This window comes from Daktulosphaira vitifoliae, unplaced genomic scaffold (assembly GCF_025091365.1).
Source record: "Daktulosphaira vitifoliae isolate Bord-2020 unplaced genomic scaffold, ASM2509136v1 Scaffold_1, whole genome shotgun sequence".
In the NCBI taxonomy this organism is placed as follows: Eukaryota; Metazoa; Arthropoda; class Insecta; order Hemiptera; family Phylloxeridae; genus Daktulosphaira; species Daktulosphaira vitifoliae.
Window position 1 is genome coordinate 34,100,607 of NW_026099572.1, and position 24,515 is coordinate 34,125,121.

The 24,515-nt window shown below is 24.3% G+C and overlaps 3 protein-coding genes across 7 annotated transcripts in view; 2 read left to right on the forward strand and 1 right to left on the reverse strand.

Annotated features, from left to right (window-relative positions):
- Positions 1 to 10,272, forward strand: part of LOC126910380 (ABC transporter G family member 23-like) — a 19,822-nt gene extending 9,550 nt beyond the window's left edge. For 2 of the 3 annotated variants that reach the window (XM_050692911.1, XM_050692910.1), the window contains 8 exons: positions 655 to 877; positions 2,110 to 2,275; positions 3,682 to 3,794; positions 3,983 to 4,053; positions 4,609 to 4,697; positions 8,389 to 8,571; positions 9,227 to 9,313; positions 9,642 to 10,271. In XM_050692911.1, the coding sequence (XP_050548868.1) occupies positions 655 to 877; positions 2,110 to 2,275; positions 3,682 to 3,794; positions 3,983 to 4,053; positions 4,609 to 4,697; positions 8,389 to 8,571; positions 9,227 to 9,313; positions 9,642 to 9,874 (1,165 nt within the window). In that variant the 3' untranslated portion in view covers positions 9,875 to 10,271. Of the gene's footprint in view, positions 1 to 654; positions 878 to 2,109; positions 2,276 to 3,681; positions 3,795 to 3,982; positions 4,054 to 4,608; positions 4,698 to 8,388; positions 8,572 to 9,226; positions 9,314 to 9,641 lie in introns of all 3 variants that reach the window. The other variant, XM_050692909.1, reaches the window with a different exon arrangement.
- A 700-nt stretch (positions 10,273 to 10,972) lies between these two features.
- LOC126906834 (ABC transporter G family member 23-like) lies at positions 10,973 to 18,836 on the forward strand. Of its 2 annotated transcripts, none has more exons than XM_050687740.1 (15): positions 10,973 to 11,220; positions 15,160 to 15,292; positions 15,362 to 15,516; positions 15,806 to 15,913; positions 15,980 to 16,073; positions 16,142 to 16,264; positions 16,461 to 16,618; positions 16,684 to 16,915; positions 16,983 to 17,148; positions 17,214 to 17,326; positions 17,435 to 17,505; positions 17,687 to 17,775; positions 17,837 to 18,019; positions 18,166 to 18,252; positions 18,314 to 18,836. In XM_050687740.1, exons 1-15 carry the CDS (start codon positions 11,105 to 11,107, stop codon positions 18,544 to 18,546), a joined length of 2,061 nt encoding a protein of 686 aa, XP_050543697.1. In that variant the 5' UTR covers positions 10,973 to 11,104; the 3' UTR covers positions 18,547 to 18,836. The 2 variants fall into 2 exon arrangements, with proteins under 2 accessions (XP_050543697.1, XP_050543692.1); XM_050687735.1 differs by having other exon boundaries at positions 10,981 to 11,220; positions 16,142 to 16,267.
- A 553-nt stretch (positions 18,837 to 19,389) lies between these two features.
- LOC126906847 (protein numb homolog) overlaps positions 19,390 to 24,515 on the reverse strand; it is an 8,055-nt gene continuing 2,929 nt past the window's right edge. Inside the window, exons 1-5 of one of the 2 annotated variants that reach the window (XM_050687758.1) lie at positions 21,968 to 22,200; positions 20,669 to 20,829; positions 20,443 to 20,610; positions 19,840 to 19,983; positions 19,390 to 19,767 (exon numbers count right to left, since the gene is read on the reverse strand). In XM_050687758.1, coding sequence (XP_050543715.1) covers positions 19,657 to 19,767; positions 19,840 to 19,983; positions 20,443 to 20,610; positions 20,669 to 20,815 — 570 coding nt within the window. In that variant the 5' untranslated portion in view covers positions 20,816 to 20,829; positions 21,968 to 22,200 and the 3' untranslated portion in view covers positions 19,390 to 19,656. Of the gene's footprint in view, positions 19,768 to 19,839; positions 19,984 to 20,442; positions 20,611 to 20,668; positions 20,830 to 21,967; positions 22,201 to 24,515 lie in introns of those variants that run through there. The other variant, XM_050687752.1, reaches the window with a different exon arrangement.

The following is a 24,515-nucleotide window of genomic DNA, read 5'->3' on the forward strand; positions in this document are numbered from 1 at the left end:
TACCAAATGCTATTATTATGTGAAAATTCTCGATTTTATTTTTTACATTTTTAACTTTATAATGCTATGACATATTTAAAAGTGTATGGATCAACATTATTTTTTTATAAGAAATAATATTTTTTAATAATCCCTTTTTCATTCGACATACTTTATCTTAATTAGGATATTAATAATGAACTAGCAGATCATGTAGCTTTTGGAATAATCCACCAATTTTTTAAAATTAAACACTCTAAAGATTTGCATCGAAGCGTTTTTTTTTTATAGTGATTTTAATCACTGTCAGCTATCATTATACTTGATCCATCTATACCACGTCACCACTGTGCCGCGACCCCCCTGTGCTGGGTTTTTTTTTATTAATTTACTTTGGTATAATTCAGCTTAAGTTTAATCTAAAATTGATTTAATTGTAAATATATCAATTTATTTTTTATCCATTAATTGTATTAAGAACTCATTATTTTAATTTGACTTCTTCGAAAAAAAAAATTAACTATATTAATGAAAATTTTTTTAGTCTGTGTGATTGCTAATTGGAAAATTTTTGGTGCAGTATTTTTTTAATTCTAAAACATTATGAACATTAATTATAAAATAGCACTATGGATGAATATGAATATTAACTATAACTGGCAATTTTTTGTATAGGTTTTTATTATTAAGTGTAATTTTACCTATCGTTGTTGTAACTGTCATGAACTATAGCATTGCAAACACAGTTAAACACGTCGGCATAGCATTCATCAACGATGAAATAATTACATCAAACTGCAAAAATTATACTTCTAATGGTTGTTTTTACGATATGAACTCTACAAGTTTTTTTAGTTGTAAAGTTCTGAATTATTTAAAATCGACCAACTATGATTTGGTAAGATTAATAGTACAAGTAAATCAATAGTAATAATCATAGTTGTAAAAAATAATTTTAAAAAGTATTTTAAATAATACTCAAATATTTTTAAAAAAATGTATTTAAAATACTATTTGAATACTTTTCATACAAAAGTATTTGAGTAATACTCAATTACTTTACAAAAGTATTTCAAATACTAAGAATACAATTAAAAAATAATAATAATGTTTTTATTTTAACTAAGAGCAAAAGGTTCCACCTAAATAATTACCAAGAGGGTAATTTGAGTCAAATATTGAGTACTCTTAAATTAAGAGAACTCATTTATTATTTTCGATATTTTTTGTTAGAGGTAAATAAAATTAATTATTGGAGACTAATCAGTGAAAAAAATAAATATTAGTACACGTGTAAAAACCTGTAAAGTATGTCTTATTGACAATAGAGTAAATCATTTGAACCTGCAATAGGCTATTGTAGGTTCAACTGATGTATTAAAAATACATGTATACATAATAGCATTTAGATAAGCACAATAATTATGTTATACTATAATGTAACATATAAAATAACAGAGAATTATTCTTAATTTTCATTTTGACAGAGTTTAATTTGCTTGCTGTGTTACGGTTAGCAAATTAGAAAAAAAAAGTATACTAATAGTACTGAATATTAAACAGTATTAAATACTAAATAATTGTATTTAAAATACTACTCAGATACTTTTTATTAAATGTATTTAAAAATACTATTCAATACCAATGAAAGTATTTGAATACTTTTATTCAAATACATTTACTCAAATGCTTTACGCCTTTGGTAATAATTAAGTCACTGTATTAAATATAGTTATAGTTAATATAGTTAAATTTCTAAATTTAATAAAAATAAAAATCACTAGAAAAAATGATATAAATCAATAAAAACAGTCATTCATAAAAAAATTATTTTTTTGTTATAAACAATCAATAATGTTTGAATAATTTTTTTAAAATTTTATAAGATTAGTTAATTTATTTTAATTTGGACTAGTAGAATAAGTATGTTAATAATGAGAAAATAAATTATATAATAAAATAACGGCAATAGATCAAGAGATGAAGTTTTAAATTCAGTCTAGAATTAATAAAAATGATAGAAAAACGAAAAAGTTTATAGAATTATATTAAGGCAGAATAGCATAATTTCTGACTCTCAATAGTAAAGAGTTTAGTAAAATATATTTAATATTTATAATTTTTATTCAGGTAGAATTAAAATCAAAAGAAGATGCATTGAATATAGTTTATGATTTAAACATACATGCTTTACTATTTTTCCCAAAAAACTACACCAAAATAATTCAACAAGAAATTATTGATTCTTCAATTAATTTAATGGATGCATTCAACTTTTCTCAAGTAGACGACAAAAGTAATTAAATTTAGTTATTATTTTATAAAAATGCAAAACTGAAGGAAGATATTTTTAAAGGAGCATAAAAGGAGTTTGAGGGTGACTGGAGTGGTTAGATCCTTCAAAAATATAATTAGCCTCCCCCATTTTATTTTTAAATCTATTTAACAAAAATCTTTCTTTATTGATAAATGTTAATTTAATAATTTGATTGTATTTTTAATTGATTTTAACATTTTAGATTAAACTATACAATACATTAAATTTTCTTCTTTTAAGCTGCTCTAAATAAAATTCATTATTGTTTGAGGAATTTTTTTGCTATTAATTATCTTAGCTTTTAGCTAATTGATTTGAGGCCTCTTTTTGTCAATGAAAGTTATTATTACATTATTTAAAAGCAGAAATATATCTGGGGGAAAGATACTGGGTACACGAACTGCGAACACCACTGAAATACAAAAAATATATAAATTATTGAGTTGAAAACTATTTTCTCATTTAAATATAAAAAACCTGCATAGTAGGGACATGGCATAGTTAGGATAAGTATAGATGATATCAGATAGTGATTAAAATTATCATAAAAAACGCTTCGATGCAAATCTGTCGATAGTGTTTAAATTTTACAAGGAAATAATGGATTATTTCAAANGCTCTAATTGCTACATAAAATAATAATGTTACCGTGATGGTAAAACTACTGAATTGTTTCATCAAATATCGTGCATTTTAAAGTAGCGAATCTGGTTTAAAATTCATTATTTTTTATTATTTTTTTTTTTTTATATATATATAATAGTCGGTTAAGGGGGGGGGGGAGTTCTTATCCTCTCCTTAATATGAATATTCATTTTATCCAAAATATACGAAAGACATTTATTAAAATATATTATTTTGATTTATTCGTTTTTAAAAAAGTTTAAAACAGTTTTAAGAAGAAAACTTAAAAATATATCGAAATATATCAGTTTTAAAAATAGTTATTTTTTGGGGAATTTTCCCCATCTGTGAGGAACGAGGAAAATTTTTTAAGGTTTTTAGAGCAATATCTTCAACTAGATACAACTTGTGATCTTTTGACAAATTGTTGAAAAAATTTAGACCAGTGACAGCTGACAAATATTAGTGACAGACATACAAAAATTAATAATACTAAATTAAACACATCAAAGCATAACTGAAATTTTCTCAGTTTTTCATGGAAGCTACAAAAATAGCGAAAAAATTATATATATAAAATCGAGAAAAATTTGTTTGGCGAGCATAATAGAAATGTAATTGAGTGACAGAGTTGAGTATCTCAAGCGGCACACAATTCTTAAATGCGTCTCTGTTTAAAGTCAATGTACAATTTTAATGTATATACTCTCTTTTTATTCCATTCTTTTATAAATAAGTTGTGAAATTATCCCTCATTTTAGATTATATTATTAATACTCAAATTAAAAAAGATTTGAATATGGCAATCATTGATTATATGAAAGAAGTTACATCTTTATGCAATAATATTGAAAAGGAAATTAATACATTTATAGTAAGTTTATTACTTGCTTTAATACATAATATATTTTACATTATATATTATATTATACATAATAATAATTTAATTTATGTTAATAATTTTGAAAGTAAAATATATTTTATATTAAATTTTTTTATTATAACTTTCGACCTTTTGCAGATTAAAATTATGATTATTTGTATAATTTTTGTATATTTTAGCGAACAAATGTTGTACATGGAGCTAATGTGAATTCATTCAAGGAATCAATCATTGGTATTTTATTAGCCAGGTATGTGATTATTATGATCGATTATAACGAAAATAATAATGGATGATTTTTGTTAGAAGGTGATCAGTGTCGGCCTGACAGATGTTTGGGTTCCTGGCATATAAATTTCAGTGGGCGCGTCACAAAAATATGTAGGAAATTTTCTTTGGGAGAGAAGGTTTTTTGAAATTTTCAGATCTCAGAACAAGGGGGACAATTTCTACATGTCAGAGAATATAGAGGGGCTAGGGAGCTTATAGACTATGGGACCCCGATGTTAAAAAAAAATTGGGTCAGACTGAGTAGTAACTTTTAGGTGACCAAAAACACGAAATAATTTTCCTGGTGATAAAAGTGACTTTACAAATTAAAAATCACAATGGAACCATGACTAAACTATTTAAGACAATATTATTGATAAAACTAAACGCAATAAAAAATGTTTTAATAAAATTAGTATACAACCTAAAAATTTCATAATTTGGCTGCATTAATTGGTCAAAAATTTAACGATTCACAAAAACTGTCTATATAGTATAAATATTTTTACTGACTATGTATGTTTGTTAATTATAGTTGTGTATTTTATCATACAGCAACAGGATCTTCGAGTAACTTAATTGCAGATAAAATTAATGGTTCTCTATTAAGATCAAAAACAACAGGTAATACATTGGCTGTAAAATTATTTAAATTAATGGTATGTCAATGGGTGAGTAAATGNTAATTGCAGATAAAATTAATGGTTCTCTATTAAGATCAAAAACAACAGGTAAAAACCTTTTTAAACCTTTCACTTTCTTCGTCTATTTAATTATAACCATTTATGTAAAATATTTACATATATACAGATTTTTATACATATGTCAGTGCGGTAGTAAATGATATGTGTTATAATAATATAGTCTTTACAATTGATAAAAGAGAGTTTAAAAAGCGAAAGATTCATATTTTTGAGGGGCTAAATTTAATTATTCTCTCTCCAAAAAGTAATTTTTGTATAATAATGCTTATCATTTTGCAAAAATTTCTAGGGGCTAAATTCTAAACTGGTGGATAATCTTCATAGCCTCCCAAACTCTAGGTCTATACTAATGTTTTCTCGTATTGTTATTATTAACGTATCTTAGTATATGTAAAGTACGGGTAACAATTGCATATCCTTCAACAACAAGGAGGTTTTGATCCTTAATGGGATTACCTACTTAGCCACTTTTATTCCAAAACAAAATAAGCTGCCGATAATTTATAAAACAAACCTCCATGTTAAATTTTTATTTTGTTATCGCTATAAACTTACTTAATAATAAATTTAAAATACAATACAAATTGTATTTACAGTCAGTATATGGCTAGATTGGTTGACCCTTTAATACATAATTATTAAGAAGCCATTAATCTATAAATTATTATTACTATAATTTATCATATTTAAAGTCCCCTTTAAAAGCTATTGTTTGTGTCAAAGAGAACGAAAAACCTACATAGCCCAACGTAACGAAATCGAATCCTCATATCTAGTCACTGAGACACGATTGGTACGACTTTTTTTATAAATGGTCCTATAAAACTCGTCAGCTTTGTACGCCACACATTTTTAAATATTATTCCTTAAAACTATAATTATGACCATATTACACATTTCGAGTAATCCAACAGTATATCTTTCATTCAACGAGTAGGCGCACAAAATTTTTTTTTAACAAATCTCTGTTATCATTTAATAATTTTGAACATTACATTAACTTAGTCTACAAATAAGCCAACTATCAACAATTCAATTGAAAAGGTTGAAGTGGGTACACATAGTAATTATGTAAAAGTACATATATTTAGATTTATTTAATAAAAACAATTCAAATCTTTGGGAGGCTCTGAAAATATTTTCTGGCATTTATCGTAACTCAAAAATTAATAAAATAAAATTAGAATATGAGTAGTATAAAATTGAGAGTTGGAGTTGGATTGAAATTGAGAGTGGGAGTTACTTTTAATTCAGGATGTGATTCTATGGTTATGAAATAACATAAATCTAGTAAATCTTATTGATTTTTAAAATCTTACCTGAAAGTTTCCTGGTTCTTATAATATCTTGAATAATATTAATATTAATCAATAATTGAAAAATAAAATAACACAAATCAATTTAGTTCACAACTTTATCACGTAAGAACTTCGACAATGATGATCACAATATCTGCATAACGATATCTAGATCACGAAAAATAAAGCCCAGAATAAGGGATTGTTCTGCTTTTTTATAATATTTTTAACTCCCGAAAATCATCATTGTCTAATTCTTACAGTATAATTGTTTATTGATAAGTGAGCATAAAATACAGAATGAATGGAGTACATAAATCATTTTGACATTTTATATATAACATCAATATTGATTTTTACACATAAGATTAGGATAAATACAATGCATTTAATTATTAAAATTAGAATAAAAAAGATAACAATTTATAGATTTCTTTTCGGTAGGAACGATTTTTAAAAGTGACTATTAATCAATTTATGATAGATTTGTGTGTATTATAATATAATTAAACAGTATGTGTTTGTTAAATGTTTTTCTTAAATCGTTTATTTAAATTTTTTGTTTGAAAAGGATTATGTCCTTCTAATAATATAATGTATAAATATCCCATGTTATGGTAGTGACAAGTATATTACGACACATTTTATGGTAAAATAATAGTTAGTTAAATTAATAATTAAAGACCTAAATCGAGTATAGTACTTTAAAATTTAGTTTATCTCTTCTTAGCACATGGGTACGTCCATTTTTCTACAATCTTAAAAAATAATTTTGAATAAGCCATAAAATGTTGGTACAAATTACAAATATAAATGAAATACTTTATAATTGGGTAGCTAAATATTATTTTTCCCAAGTCGGTCAGATCACGCCTATCCACCCCTATAATAGTTGTAATATTACATATATTATATGTATAATATTACATATATACATACAATATTCATTGCAGACATTATTTTAATTCTAATTTCATTATGTATGTATATTTCTAATTTAGCTACACAGTTGTAAAAGAACTTTCTTTTATAAAAAATGAAAAATGATTTCAATTTTAAACTAAATAAAAACCACAGAAAGTATATTTAAAAAACAGAATGTACTTATTATTTTATTTCATTTAAACCAATAAACATTTGATTTTAATTAATATGGTAGTTGGAAAACGTTAAGGGGAGTGCGCTATGTAATATTACACATAGTTATATTTTTTCTAATACATCAATTACACAAAAAAAAATCATGATAAGGAGTAAACACTCGTAGCTAAGATACATGATGAAATCAATCATATAAGATTTTATTGGAATGTAGTCTATATGAGTATTGCGAAAATATTACTAGATAAAAATTATAAAATAAATCTAGTTATACTAGAAAATAGTTACACTTAAAGAAATATCAATATTGCGGTTTGCATAATTTGCTATCATTTTATATAATATTAGTTTATTGATCTGCTTTACACTAATAAATTAATAAAACGAAATGCATAAATTTTGCATTCGTTGTATTTTGCACACAGTAATCATATTATAAATGTGAAATTAACTTTAAAGTATGATAACCCGTTTTTAATTCTGTTCTACTATAAAGTTTTATTTTTAATAATATTAGGTTTCACTACCAACATTAAATCACGAAATGCACTTTTACTTATTGATCAAAACATATTATTGTAAACTTATTGCTTGCTCAGTGACCTTAATCTTTTTTTCTTTTCCACTTAAATAAAAAACAAATGAAATTTACATATCTATTGATTAGAATTTAGCAGCGAACGATTAAAAAAGTTTTTAAATAACTTCATTGGACTATGTTTATAAAAATTAATAGAACAATTTTAATAATAGAATATTTATTATAGTATGCTATATTAATATAAAAATTTAGATAAAAGAAGAAAGTTATTTGAGAAATTGCAAAATAATTACCTTGAAAACAATAATAATAATATTAAGTAATTTTAAAAGGTTGTGGCTATATCTTGTTGTTTATAAACATGTACGTATCAAGCGAGTTATCATTAACCTGATTTTCATTTTATTAATAATTATAATATATTTTTTGACTTTTATATATGTGACAACATTTTAATCTAGTAAGTAACGATGAATAATTATATTTAATAATAGTATTAATTGCATAGCGTAGTCGTTAGGAAATACAATGTTTTCATTTTTGCGTACTTCTTATACTGTGTCTTATAAAGTATATTGACAAAAATATAAAAAAGAGAATGTATAGTTATAATTTTTTTGATGTTTGATAATTAATTTTTCATAATGCATAATATTTGAATGTATTTTTAGGTCTTACAGAACTGGAATTAGTTGCTTCATTTGCCGTTATCCAAATTTTAGCAAGCTTTTGCCAAATTATTATTCTATTGCTCATGACATTTATTATTTTTGATAATCCCATACATAGTTTTGACAGTATATATGTAGTTTTCTTTGGACTTTGGCTTGCAGTCGCACTTGGATTTCTATTCGGTAAGTAGAAAAAATAATAGAGTAACTAAATACATACTAGATAAAGGAAATATTTTTTATACTTATTAACTGATATATCATAGTAAATTTTTATTATAAGTTAAACTTAATTTTTTCTAAAATTTTAATGGTTTTATATAAATAATTGCGAACGATTTATTTTTCGTTGTTTTGTTAATAAATTTATCTTGACTTAAATAATTTGAAATTTGAATAGACTATTGACTATTAACTGGCTTGAAAATTATAAAATGGTAGACTAATATATACCCCCCTGAAGTAATGCCTAACGGCAGTTTCCGGGCTTTTCACAGCAATGCCGATCGTGAAAAAAAATGACTAATATATACTTATTGTCAATCTAATATTCTCAAAAAAGTATTTTAACAATTAATTTAAAAATGTTTTTGAGTTTTAAATTTTTGAATATCAATCAAATTGATTATTGTTAAATGAAATAAAAAAAATTGTTATTAGTACAATTAAATTAATTTTAGTAAAAATGTATAAATGAATAATAATAAACTAAAAATTTATTTTAATGTTACATGGCTTGGTTTTTGCTGTTATTTTTAATTGGAATACGATATTTCAAAAAAATATATATTGACTATCTTCTATACTAATTTGAAGTGTCTTTTAATTTTTTTAACAGGTGTGATTTCCGTTGGATTCTCAAAAAGTAGTACTGAAGTTATGTTAATTACATTTTCAACCATAAATTTCCAACAATTATTAAGTGGTAATTTCTTTATGTTATTATGGTTTAAACATTACCTTTTAAGACCATATCAACTTTTTAACGTTATAAAATTCTAAAACCGAATATTTGTAAAATTGATTAAATATATTTTTAACATAATTACGAGGCCAGTAAATTATCTTTAGAGTTTGGTTCAAAAAATTTGACAAAACAAATGTAAATTTGAAGTAAACTTGAAGTGTTGGGATCAGTTAAGATTTATCTTCATTTCCTTAGTAGTTGTGAAGTTATAGTTACTTGAGAATTTTTTATTGGAAAAGTGTTTAAAAATTTAATATTTAATCATCTGAATTTACTATTCTTACAGGTTTTATGTGGCCGTTAAGTGGTCAACCTTTATGGCTACAAATAATCTCAAAAAATATGCCAATAACAATTGTATCAGACATTTTATGTAACGCTATATTAAAAGGCTGGACATTAACTCACCCAAAAACGATGATGGACTCTGCTAAAATAGTTTTTTATATAATATTACATGTAGTTACACTTTTTTGTATAAACAGATATAAAAAAAATGCGTGGTTTGTTCAGAAATAATAATATAATTTAATATTTCGAAGTCATATATCATGGAAACATTTTTTGTGACAAAAATGTAAAAAAATATAATTCTCATTTTTATTGTTTGCGCTAGGAAATATCTTTTTGTTTATAGACATATTTTTAATTATTTTTACTTTTATATTTTAAATGTAATTAACTTTTTTTTTTTTAAATACAAATTAATTAGTAAAGATGTAAAGTTGAAATGAAATTTACTATAAAACAACAATACAAACTTATTAGAAAATTCCAAGAGAAATTTAACATACAACGTGTACTTAAAATAAATTACTAGAAATTAAAAAAAATAATGTCATCTTTGATGTAAGCTTATGCATATAATTTCAAACACTGCATTATATAATCTATATAAATGCTGTAAATTGAGTTATTAAATTGGGCGATGTAAAGTTAAGGTTTATTGTTTAATCATCACCTACTCTTATTAGTACAAAAATCATACACTATTTAAAGTAATGTTAAGGCATACTGTGAATAATGGGGGAGCTATATCCCCGTCAAAATTAAAATTAATTACCAATCAAAAAAGAATTCATATTTTAGGCAAGTGTTGCTTCATAATTTACTGTTAATTGTTATTAATAAATATAATAATACAATTTATCTAAAAGAACACTTGCAAATAAAACTTCCAAATGTTCCCATAGTAGGAATTTTTAATGCATACAATGTATGGGAAAATGTTGATAACCTAGTAATAAAAATGTATGTTTACAAATAATGATACTTTTACTAACAACTAGCATGCCAAATTAAAGCGCTTATTAAAATATCATAGTTGTGTATGGACATTTCTCGATTTCTGCTTATAGTATGAATATTCAAGTAATTTATCTTATTTACAGAATATAGCAAATTATAAGAAGTACTTTAAGTTCATACAACGTAAATATTTAAAAACATAATATAATTATTATTTATATGTGTATCTTCAAGCGATCAAACTAAAAATGTAAAATTAATAATTCAGTTAGTTGGCTACATAAAATTTAAAGACTTTTAAAAAAAATTACAAAAGCACAAACATACGGGAGAGTCGCAGTGGTACCTAAAATATCTTCATCTTTCACTAGATAACCTTGAACGATTTTCTCGTCTAACGGCACACATAACAAAAAACAAAGTAACTGTATTCTTTCTGTGATGGCATGGCTTTGACAGTCATTCGCTTGTAGATTACTCGCGAGAGGAGTGTGTAGTATAATGGATGAAACAGAATTTAAGTCTAATGCGGTTCGTGTTGTAAACGCTTTTAAATCATATACAGTGAATGCAAAAGTGTTAAAAGGATTAAATCTCAATGTACCTTCAGGATGCATGTAAGTAATAATTATAAAATAAAGATTACAAAATGATATCTTTGAATTATATATGGTACTGGTATCTGTACTTCAATTATAAAAAAATATTGGTATAGCTAAGTATTTACAATATTTTAAATTTATGTTACCTAAATTGAACTTCTTCTTATATTTGTACAGAGTATGTAGGACATGAATTTTATTAGGAACAAGACCTAATTTCGAATTTCTAATATTCCTATATCCGGAACTAGTAACTAACCTTTCATAATTGATAAAATTGGAGATTTTACCAGATAAATTAAATTGTTTTTTGAATACATATAAATTCATGTTATTTAGTTAATTTTCAAGTTTTAGTAACAAAATCGGGTAATGCGAACATCCTAAATTAATATGTTTACTAGTTGGAAGCTGAGTCGAATTAACAATACCAAGAATTATATTTGATTATTTTTCCATATTTAGTAAATAAAATTTACCAAAAAATGTTGAATTTTATAAGTATCTAGGTAATTATAAACATGTGTAAAAATTTAAGATATTTGATATGGTTTATTTATAAAACGAAAAAATCTTAATTTGATAGTTAATATAAATAATTAAAAACCGAGGTTGATTATTTAAAAAAATAGCATATAAATAATTTTACATTTAGCAAAATAATATAAACTTAACTCTTTTACAAGAGATTTATTGAAACACTTGTATGTTAGAGATTTTAGCCATTCGGAAAATCGTTTTCAAGCTGAAAAAAGTTAAGAAAGTTAGTCTTTTGTAACTTAGAAATGAAAAGTTTCAAAAAAAATGGATTTCATTACTAATGTATCAAAAATAACCTTTTAACCTAATGCATTCAATAAGAACCTAAGAAACTAGAAAGTAACCCAAAGGACGAATATTTTTAATGAATAAAGAATTAAGACATAAAGCAAAGAAAGTAATATGATGTGATATACATGGATGGATTTTTTAATATGAATCTTTAAGTTTGATCTTATACAAAGGTTAATAAAAGACCAAATTAAACATTCTGAAAGAAATTTATACTGTTTTTAAAAATTAATCTTTTCAATAATTATTGATAAGGTATCCATAATTATTATCGATAGCTTTCTCTCAATAATTGTATTTGATACATAAATTATCCAGTTTGATTTACAGATTTTGTTGTAGCAATAATTATGAAAAATAGCACATATTAGCATTAGTATATAAAATAGAATTAAATATTCATATTTAAATATTTATAATGAAAAACAATACTTATATAAAAATTACATTCATTAGGAGTATGTTTTATTTTTAATACCTAATTGTTTATAATTATAGTAATTTAATATTTTGAATAATTTAAAAATTGATTATTAAAAAAACATATAAATAATGATTTAAGACAAAAAAAACATTTCATTTTGAAACATTTACATATGTTACATTTTGTATGTTACGTAAAACAAATTAATAATTGTAAGAATTTAAAGTCAACATATTTTTAAATTACTTGAATTTTATAAGTTAATATGGTTCTTAATTATAATCTTTATTAATTTATAACCTTTATAAATGAATTGCCTATTAATACTAGAAGAACCTACTCATGCAAGCTAATTTATATCAAACTATATTATCTAATTAAATAATAACCATGAACAAATAAATCATTTTTAGTTTTTATTAAAACTCTTGGTTTATTAAAATACATAATTTTTTTTATTATGCCTAAATCAGGTTATAATTTGAAATTCAATTGAACATGGTTTGTGCAATTGGGAAAATTTTTTGTGTTGTTGACTAAAACATTTTTGGTACCTAAAAATTACTAAAAATATAAATAAAAGCAAGCTACAAAAATACCTATGAAAAATATTATTATTTTAATTACCTTTTTTTATGATATTATCATATCAACTAAACACAATAATATTTTATTAGAATAATATGTAATGATATTAGATTACAATAATATAATTAAAGTAAATTAATATTTTTTAAATATTACTTTTTAATCTGGCATTAAATTTTGAAAAATAAGAACATCCCTAATGCATATACAATTTCCATTAGGGCGATCTTTATTTCTCATCCTGCGTATAAAGTAATTCTTTTAATGCTAGACACTCGATTTCTCTTAAAATAATAATTATTTTAAGAAAATTAATCTTGTTATTTTTAGTTTCATATATTTCTTGATTTATCAGTTACTAATTCATCTCGTACGCCTATTGAGAGTGTCAATTTTATTATTTAAATGATAAAATGGTTTAATTAAGAAATTGACTGTTCGATAACAACATTTGACTTGTTATTTCGGAAGTTAATATCATATTAAAAATATAGATTGGAGATGAGTTGGAAGTATGAGAACATTTATCATTTTTATCCAGCACCTCTCTTCTTACCTAGATATAAACATTTTAGTGTCTTTCGAAGTAATAATTTAGTAAAATTTGCTATTGCTTGGCTAATACATTTCCTAAAAATTTTACAAACACGACAATATTTTTATTAAATCAAAAAGATCGCCCGCTTTCACGTATATTTGTTTTTTTAATGGGTTATTGTGAGATCATTTATGTCTATATAAAACTATATAAGGATTAAGAATATTCCTAAGATATTAGCAATAAATGGTTGCGTTCCATTCTTTGTTACTAACTAGATATTTTAACAAAGAAGTTTCTTATTACATAATAACTGGAATAAAAATGTAATGTAAGTTTTTTAGGACTAGACTAATTTTAATAGGGTTTTCTTTAAAACTAGTTTGAAGTCAGTTGAAAGTGAAGTAGAACTCTTAGAAACATAACATAATAAACTTCCTAAATTAATTATTTAGATATAGAAATACAATTTAATTTTAATTAAATATATATATACATTTAATGCTTCATTATATCAGTAGATAATTATAGTGGCAGGTGGCACAAATATTTAAGTTTAAATTTTTAAATTTTCATACTTAATTTGTACTTAAAATGTTACAATTTCTTTTATTTCATAAAATAATAAATCATTATATGCAAATAAACTTCGGTAATTAAAATAAAAATACATTTTTGTATTTAATAGACCAATTCTTTATAATATATTATATAACATTAATTTTTTTTTTATATTGAAACATGTTGTAGGAAAAAAGTTCTTCTAGTACAGGATATTTGATTCTGATCAAAGTAATTAAATACAAAAATATTTTTTTCTAAATTATAAAAATAAATCCTGAATATAGTCATTTAAAAATAATATTACAAAAAAATAATATCTTCATCATCTCATTCAGTGTCAGAACGTTTTTTTTAAATTGTTAACATTAAGTTTAATATTATTAATGAAACATATATTATAGGATTTAGTGTAAAAATTCAGCAACTTTATTATTTTAAGAGATTGTTTATAATGTCAACTTAAAAAATAGTAGCGTTAAATTCATTTCAAAAACTAATTTAAATATATTAAAAAACTTTTTCTAAAGATTAGAAATTAAAACTCCCAAGTAAATTTAAAATTAAAATTTATATTAATGTGTTTTAAGTAATTACTACTAATAGTAGATAATTTTATAATAATAATTAGTAACGCCACTAGATTTTTGGGGTCAAAAGTAAAATTTGTTTAAGGTAAACAAGCTTAAATATATAAATTAAATATATATCACTTCAAAATAGTCATTGCAGGAATAAATTTTATAAATAAATAAAAATAATAAACTTAAGCCCTATTAAAGCTTCAAAGTATCCATTTGCTTAAAATCTGTACGGTTTATTATAATAATTTTATATTAAAAGTTATAGTGTAGTTATTTTGAAATTTAATATATCATTTATGCGTTTTCGATTATAATTTTTTTTTTTAGGGGTTAGGAGGGGCTACTACGTAATTAACTTAAAACTTTAGTAATACAAAACTATTGTGCATTTAAACCTATGTTTACTTAGTATTGTTCTATTAAAATAGTTATGGTCTTCTGGGGCCAAGTGGTTGCGGTAAAACTACTTTACTCAGTTCAATAATAGGTTTTCAAAGTCTAGATTCTGGTACCATAAGTGTTCAAACAGAAAACCGCTCGGATATTGGTTACATGCCTCAGGTAAGCGATCTTTTTCAATTACGTTATCTTTTTTGTCAAACTTAATTTTATACTTTTTTATTTATTTAGGAACTCAGCCTAGACGACTATTTGACTGTACGCGAGATTTTAGAATTCTATGGTTCGTTGTATAATATGTCAGAAAAATTAATACACAAAAGAATTAATGAGCTGCAATATGTTTTAGAACTACATTTTCTTGATTCATATATCAAAAATCTCAGGTAAAAATAAATAATTTCATAAATAATTAACATTAGGTAAATATTTTAGCTTTGATGTGTAACTGAGAATCTATTAGTTTTGCTCTGTTCAATACACATCTAGGCTTTAATGTAACGAGTTTATTTTGTCCTAATTATGTAATTTTTCCTAATTAATGGTACGCCAAAAAATAAAAAAAAATAGTTTATTATAATTGTTAAAAAATTCCCCTCAATCCCCGTAGTAGGAATCCAGCGTGGGTCTCTATTTTACTCAACTTTTTAGTATTTATTATTTTGTTTGTTGTAGTGGAGGACAATGCAGAAGAGCATCGCTAGCAGTTAGCTTGTTGCACGACCCAAAAATAATTATTTTAGATGAACCAACCGTAGGGCTAGATCCAATATTGAGTCACAAGTACGTACTTTTATATTTATGATTTGAACAAATTAATAATGTTTTCACAGTATTATCTGATCATAGCATTTGGAAATATTTTGTCAATTTAGTCAAAACAAAAGGGAAAACTATAATTATCACGACGCATTATATACAAGAAGCGCACCAAGCAGACATTGTTAGTAGAACATCTAAAAGTACATTCACTTGAAAAATGTGTTACTTATAAACTATTACTTTTTATAGATTGGATTGATGATTAATGGTAAAATTTTGGAGGAATCTTCACCAAAAAATGTATTGGAAAAATATGAAACAGACAATTTGGAAACAGCATTTCTGAGACTTTGTGAAGAACAAAAAGATAACGTGGTACTTCATTTATATTCATGGGCAAAGATTAGCAGTTCTATATAATTAAAGAAAATATACAAACCGTTTCGATTTAAATTTTGGAAATATTCTGAAGAATATTAAAATTAATGACATAGAACATTTTTATTCTTAGCCGGTCATAAGTTAAGGTGAGTAAATATACATAAAATAATACATTTTCATATTTTAGACTACAGATCAGCCAGGACCGCAACAAGTAAATTCAAAAAATAATAATAATAATAATAACAATAATGAAATAACTAAGAAAATGGACAGTGGCCTCTCTAAACATAGGATTCGAACGTTATTTAAGAAAAATCGACTAGTGACATTAAGAGATTACGTGTAAAGTGGTTTAAAATTTTTTTAAGCTCCAATTAAATAAGCTTCTAATTTAAAGCATTTTTTAGATTTTATTTCAATATGTTGTTGATTCCCACATTTCAAATTTTTAACTTCAACATTAACGTAGGAGGTCGAATGGATCACGGCCAAATTGCCATTAATAATGACGAAGTTAATTTTAGCCAATGTAAAAATTCAAATTATATGGATTATAATGGATGTATATTTGATAAAACCTATAATGCCAATTTGAGTTGCCATTTAATTTCTATTCTGAAATCTCTAAATTATGACATAGTAATTAAATACAATTTTTTTTTTTATATATATTATAACATAATTTATTCATTTTCTATGAAATTAGTTAGAATTAAATGATCGAAATTTTACTGCAAAAGATGTTGAAAGGTCAAATGTATTCTCATATCTACGTTTTCATAAAAATTTTACGAGGGGTATTCGAAAATACATACTAAGGGAACAAGATTTTTCCTATGAAGATGTCTTATATTCACACATTCCAAACAGAAGTAAAAAATAATAATTCCTTATGCACTTTAAAACAATTTCTTCATAACATAATTTTGATTTACAGATTTATTGATTAAACAGCAAATCACATTTGACCTCATAAAAGCCTTAAATATACTTCTAGGCAAAGAAGTAAAATATTGTAACAAGAACGCAAAATTAGTCAAGTTGCCTATGGTGAATAAAATTTATTTTTTTGTAGTTAAATACAGCAATCTTGATAATTGATGTTATTACAGACAGTCGACGTTTTTTTAGTAACTAACTTACTTAATTAATTTTTAGGAAATCGTTAGATTAGTTGGAGAAAAGGTGAAAACCCTACGTCATTACTCAATATCGTTTATCATTGCGTTGTAAGTTTAAACAAATTCATTATAAAACAATTTTAATGTAATTGTATTGTTAATATAACATAAAATTTATATTATAAATTTGTGTTTTTGATTATTTTAATTTGATAACTTATTTAAATTCATTAAATTGTTACTTTTTGAATGCTTTATAAATTAATAATATTGGTTATTATTTTTTAAGAACTTCCTACTACTTTTCTTGTATTTATTCCGGAAGTTTCATGATAACTGAAAAGACTAATGGTTTACTCAACAGATCTATGTTGGCAGGTAAAAGAAAATTTTCTTTATATTTCAATGTTTTAATGATTAAAATTAATCAACTCTTTAGGCGTTACAACTCAAGAAGTGATTATTTCATTGTTATGCATTCAAATATTTTTATGTGCTGCTCAATTTACCATTCAAGTATTTGTTTCGTTTGTGATTTTTTCAAATCCAGTAGAAATATCAAGTGGTCTGTTATTATATGTTACTGCAAATTTTTTCGTCGGATGGATTGGATTTTTTTATGGTAAATAATTGATTACATTAGGTGAAATGTTCATTACAAACATCATTTACAATTTTGATCTCGTTTAATATAGTCATTGTTAAAATTTTATAATATTAATGTTACTTCAGTTGAGAAATAAAAGTATCATGATAATTGTTATACAGGAATAGTATGTGCCGGAATATCAAACAATTGCATTGAAGTTGTATTCTTAGCGCTTGGATGTATTATGGGTCAACTATTTGTTGGAGGTAAACAAATTCGATATAAACATTTGATTTTAAAACGATTTTTAAGTTTGAATTTATTTAGGTGTAATATGGCCAATTGAGGCACAACACTATTTAGTACAATTATTATCGACAAATATACCAATGACTGTAGCCGGGAGGTTAATGAGTAATGTTTCATTAAGAGGATGGACACTGACAAATCCTGAGGTTATGGAGGATTTTATTAAAACTATCGTTCTCTTTTTCGCACATATTGGACTATTATATTGTTTGAAATTCATAAAAAAAGACCCATGGTCATTACGTAGATAACTAATGACTTAATAATGTATAAAGACTAATGCTCGCCGTTCTCTCTTACCTACTTAATTCGTTAACAAAACTAGAAATGCTCAAAAATAAAATAGTGTTAATTATAACATATTTGTATATAACCAAATTTTTGTACTTAGCTATCATAAAATATTTTATTTATTTGCCATATGAAAAATAATTCACTCTAATGTTAACCATTTTTTAAAAATAATTTCTGTATGTTAGATTAGCGAATATTTTTTTTACGGACAAACCTTTATTAATTTATTTATAATTTAGTTGTGTTAATAAAATTATTAAAAATTCAATTGCCTTTGAAAATTATATTATAATACTGGAACTTATTACTTACGTTTTTGAAATATTATTACGGGATCATATAATGAGAAAGGCCTAATAAATGTTCTATAAAATTTTAGAAAATTTATGCATGTCACAACATTTACAAAAATACAATAGGAGTTACAATTTTTGTGTAAAACATTACAACGTGTTATAAGACTTCATATTTGACACGCATGTCCTATTATCATATCCTATTATCTTGTAAGAATTTAATATAAAAAAAATTTCAACCACTATTTTATTATTGATATCTAATTGAAACAACCTTCATTTCTTTAAAACATATTATAATAAGTATAGTTTGTTAAACATCAGATCTAACAATAATTGAACTATTGTGCTTGTTTACAAAAATATATGAAGTAAAACAAAAAAAACAGTTTAAATTTATTCATTAAAATTGTATTTTGTCAGTAAAACTTATATAAAATGAACATAATTCTTGAAATATGTTAGCTATAAGTGGCAAGCCTTATAAATTTATTACAATAAAAAGTAATGAATAATACAGTCAAATTAAAAGATATTTCATTAGATCTGGTAGGTTATAAAATGCTGTTTCGCAAAATTGATCAGCATAATACATATTATCTATGGGTATATTACATTTACGCGAAGTTAATTATTTGATGTCGTCACAAGCCGTTAAAATTACCTATTTGGGTTTAAAAAATGATAAATTACCGTTTTATTTAAACGGTTTTAATAATGACGAAATAACATTACAGTGTACTAAAGTAGTCAATAAAATATGTTCTGTATCTAACCGATACATCGATTTGCTCGATTAGCTGCCGGTAAATTTTCACGTAAAATTTTTCTCCTGAGACATTCCCGAAACGAAATTCCCACTGCTCGGCACAATCGATCGCCCTGTAATTTTAATAAAAAATTTGATTTAATAAAATCAAACTAGACTTCGATATAACTTATTAAAAAACATACCGAACAGCCTTCATTGGCTAAAAAAAAGTGACAGTACCATTTATCGCTGCGAGAATCTTTGCACGTATAAAAGAAACGATTTGGATTTTCAGCGACCGACGAACAAAAATAGATATCACCAATAATGTGAGCAAATATTAAATTCTAAAAAAAACAACACATTAAAAAAGTCAATTATATATTTTTCAGAAAACTACTGAGTGATTTTTTTTAAATTAGCCACTTGCTTTCCTTTAAAATTATGATTTTTTTAAGAAAATTCTTTTAGGTATTTTAAAATTTTATATATTTCTAGATTTATTAATTATTAAATATTTTTTTAATTTACCCCTGATACGTTTTAAGAGCGTCAACATTATTTTTTTTTAATAGCAACATAAAAATTTAACTAGCTTATAAAATAAAAAATGATCTAATCAAATCAATAACGGTTCTATACTAATTTTTAATCTATTATTTTGGAAGTTATTATTATTTTTAAATATAGAATGGTGGTAAAGTGTGAGTTATAATAAGAAAGAAATACATAAAATTTTAATAGTGGCTAATATTAAAAAAATTACTCTACATATGGCTAGAATACATTTGGTTTCTTTGACTAACTTTTGATTGGCTCTCGACTAATCTCAGTTCGTATTCGGTTACCCACAAAATTGATGGAATTACATTCAAAATTCTTTGGTCTTGTTCTACAATCAATTTTTCAAAATAACTGTGACAAAATTTCGAATTTCTCAATTCTAAAACGTTTACTTCAACGCACCCTAAATACTGAAGCATACTTCTTAATATATAATAAAAAAAAAAAAAAATTTAAATATTGACTAACGTCCACAGGAAATGAGCAGTCCCCATTATGTATATTTTCCTCGTCGTTTTTCCAACTGCCGAAGTTTGGATTGATACTATTTTTATTTTCTAAAGATTCCGCTAAATTTTGATAAGACCCTTTGGAACGTGCCTTTTTGTTCTGCATTGGTTCGGTTTTTCCTGTAATTTAATTATAATTGAAAGAGATCTAGAGAGTGTTTAAAATTTATAACTATATTATATTGATATCTGAATCAATTATATAGTTTTAATATTAATAATAATTATTATCAATACACAATATGTATAGTCTACTGTTCAGTAGCATAGAAAAAATTATTTATTGATTTTTTTTTTTTTGTTGATTTTTTGAGCAGCCCCTTCAAAAAGTAGAACTTTTTATTATGAACATTACTATCAAATTAATCGTACTTTTGAAAGTTGAAAGTCATAAGTAGTAAAATAAATTTTATTTTTTAATTCATTCATATAATATTTTTATTTGATTATCACAATTCGATTTTATTTTGTAACAATATGAAAAATAAATTAACCTCAAATATTTCTATAGGAGCGAGAATGAAAACATTAGTATAATTTGTGGATAATATGTATCCCCCGCACTCTTACACGAATCATCACTTTCTAATTACTTTACTACATTTTTTTGTTTAATACGATTTTATCATTAAATCGAATTCATTATGAACGTTTAAACTTCTATTCTTACGTAAAATTTTAATTTATACTTTAAATATAGTTAATTATTACGCTTTAACATCTGTAGAAATTATACAATTGATAACATCATTCACTTATTTAAAATAACAAATGCTCCATTTTACTTTTCTCATAATTCTTTCACTTTTAATAATAGCCGGTGTTACGGACGTACAGCAGTCAATTATCTTATTAAGCTAATAGAATTTTTATAAATTTAAGATTTTTAAAATGTTTTATTTTTCAAAATAGACATTTTATTATACATTAATTAGTATTTAATATAATGTACATATCTCAAAAAACAACACAAAAATTAGAACTCTAAAAATGATTTAAAAAAAATTTCTTCTTTAATTTTATACAAGTATATTTGCCTATGCTCCGAATTTAATGATCCTAATTGTTAAATTAGGCAAATTTCTAATCAAGTCAGTATATTATTTAATTTAATAAGTAATTTATCCACCTTTTCAATAATTTATAATATATAAATGAGAATATTATGTCATTTTACAATATACCAATCTTATCGTATGTAAACAATAAACAATCATTATTATAAGTTTTTTTGATAAAATATAATTTAATTACGTACATGTATTAACGAAACAGACGATTGAGTCTCGACACAATAAAATTGTAATGATTCAATAATACACCTATATTGACATAAAGAAATTTCTCCGAAATACACGTGATAAGATAATTTGATGTATGGTCACTACACTGTACACGCCAATCACACTACTTTGCCAATAAATACTTAGAGTACACTGAATGTTCAGTATTTCTTCGGTCGAGGTCTATAGCCACAAGGTTTGCAAGTGAAAACCGTTACGACCGGTTTCTCCCACTCGACTAGATTACCCGCATCTTGCAATTATTTGTATACCTGAGAAGTGAATTAAACTTAATAAGCGACGGATAGGAATTGTCATTGCTTCCAACAATATTACCCAAATGAATTCAAAACAATTGAATTAATTCACGTTTTTAATAGTAGATAATTTTCTCTTTAGTATAGTTTACAGGTTTTCTTTTTAAACTTGAAAATCCTATTAATTTATTAATTTTTTCAAAAAATTCTATAATTTATAAAAATTTAACTTATTATATACATTTTAAGTTTTTATTTTTTATTCAATATGTATTTATTATTTCAAACAAATTCTTTTTCGTGTGCTCTATGTGTTTAATTACTAAAATATGTTACCAGTTGAGCGATACATTTGCAATATGTATTTATATGTATGAATGTAGCTACATAGAATAGAAAGCCTATATATTAGACACAAAGTTAAACTAACTATGCAAATTATTTTGATGAAAATATATAAATTAATAAGTATTATATGAAATCATAATTAGATTTATATGAATGTTTGTCAGTTGAATATAAATCAAATTATCATGTAATATTCTTTTATATGACTTAATTAAATCAATGCATCACACCTACAACATACCCACGCCGCTAAGACGTGTAATAATTAAATTTTTGTTTACATGGGTTCTGGTCCATCGTTTGACATCCGTCAAGGATGCTTTGCTCCTTCTTTTATTTTGCAGTCTTTTTACTTATTTTTTAATACTTATATTGTGATTTGGTGTCTCTTCTTCTTTACAAGTTTGTAGTCTAACTTAAGATATTTTCTTGCTAAAATAATTATTTAATCATTCACATTATACGCCTATATAATAATCTGTTTTCTTATTTAACGTTTAATAAACCCACACTACTCTTTTCTCCCATCTACACTGTGAATCGTGCTTTACCGCAAAGGTATATGAGGTAAGAGTAGTTATAATTAGTGATGGGCATTTTCGAATATTTTAAACTATCGAATAACTATTCGAATTGTTTTTATACAACCGAATAGTGTGTTTTTAGCATAAACTATCGAACAGTTTTAAAATATATTCAAATGGGCTAACTAATAGTTTCCAAAAATATTCGATTAGTTCTATCTAAAATTTTTATTAAGTACACTTAATTATAATAAGAAGATAAATACTTATAATAATACTTAAAATAAATTATTATACAATTAATAATAGTAAAAAGTACCATTTTACTAATATTTCAGAAGTTATAGCATTATAAAAAATGAACTGCAGTGAGTCGCAGGTATATATAAGGGTAGTTCTTATTTTATTAACTTTCATTGATCGATCTCCATACCCGCCAATTTTATTTTAGCTTCGATGCGAAGCTGAGAAGGTATTGGTTTTACTATGATGTGTTTTTTTTTTTTTTTTGTGTCTGTTACCACTTTTTCTCAGCTCTCACCGAACGGATTTCTTTCAACGATACGTCAAAAGATCACAAATCGTATCTAGTCGAAGACATTACCCTTAAAAATTGAAAAAAATTCCCTTGTTCCCCGTAAATGGGGGAAACCTCCAAAAAAATTACAAATTTAAAAATCGCTAATTTTCGAATTTTTTTACTAAAATATGCCGTAACTTTTTCAAAAATAAACGTATCAATATAATTTTTTTTTATATAGATGCTTGATGTCTTTACCTATTATTTGGTATATTTTTTTTGTAAATTTGACCTTTTTTCTGCCCACAGGGGGGGATTTAAAATGACAACTTTTTCACAAAAAATTAACTTTTTCAACTTAACTTTTGAAAATGTTCCGGAAGGTCTGACACTTTTATATATATCTTAAATTAAAGCTAATGTAATATACTTTAATTTGAAAAAAAAAAATTTGACCTCTGGACTTGTCTTCGTGGTGAAAGTTGACATCAAAGTTAATAAAAAATTACGATTTTTGTAAAATAATTTTTTTTTATATTTTTAACTTAATAATGCTGTAACTTTTTCAAAAATGAACATATCAATATAATTTTTTTTTATATAGATGCTTGATGTCTTTACCTATTATTTGGTATATTTTTTTTGTAAATTTGACCTTTTTTCTGCCCACAGGGGGGGATTTAAAATGACAACTTTTTCACAAAAAATTAACTTTTTCAACTTAACTTTTGAAAATGTTCCGGAAGGTCTGACACTTTTATATATATCTTAAATTAAAGCTAATGTAATATACTTTAATGTGAAAAAAAATTTGACCTCTGGACTTGTCATCATGGTGAAAACGGCTTCCGAATCATGCTTTTGTGTGAAAATT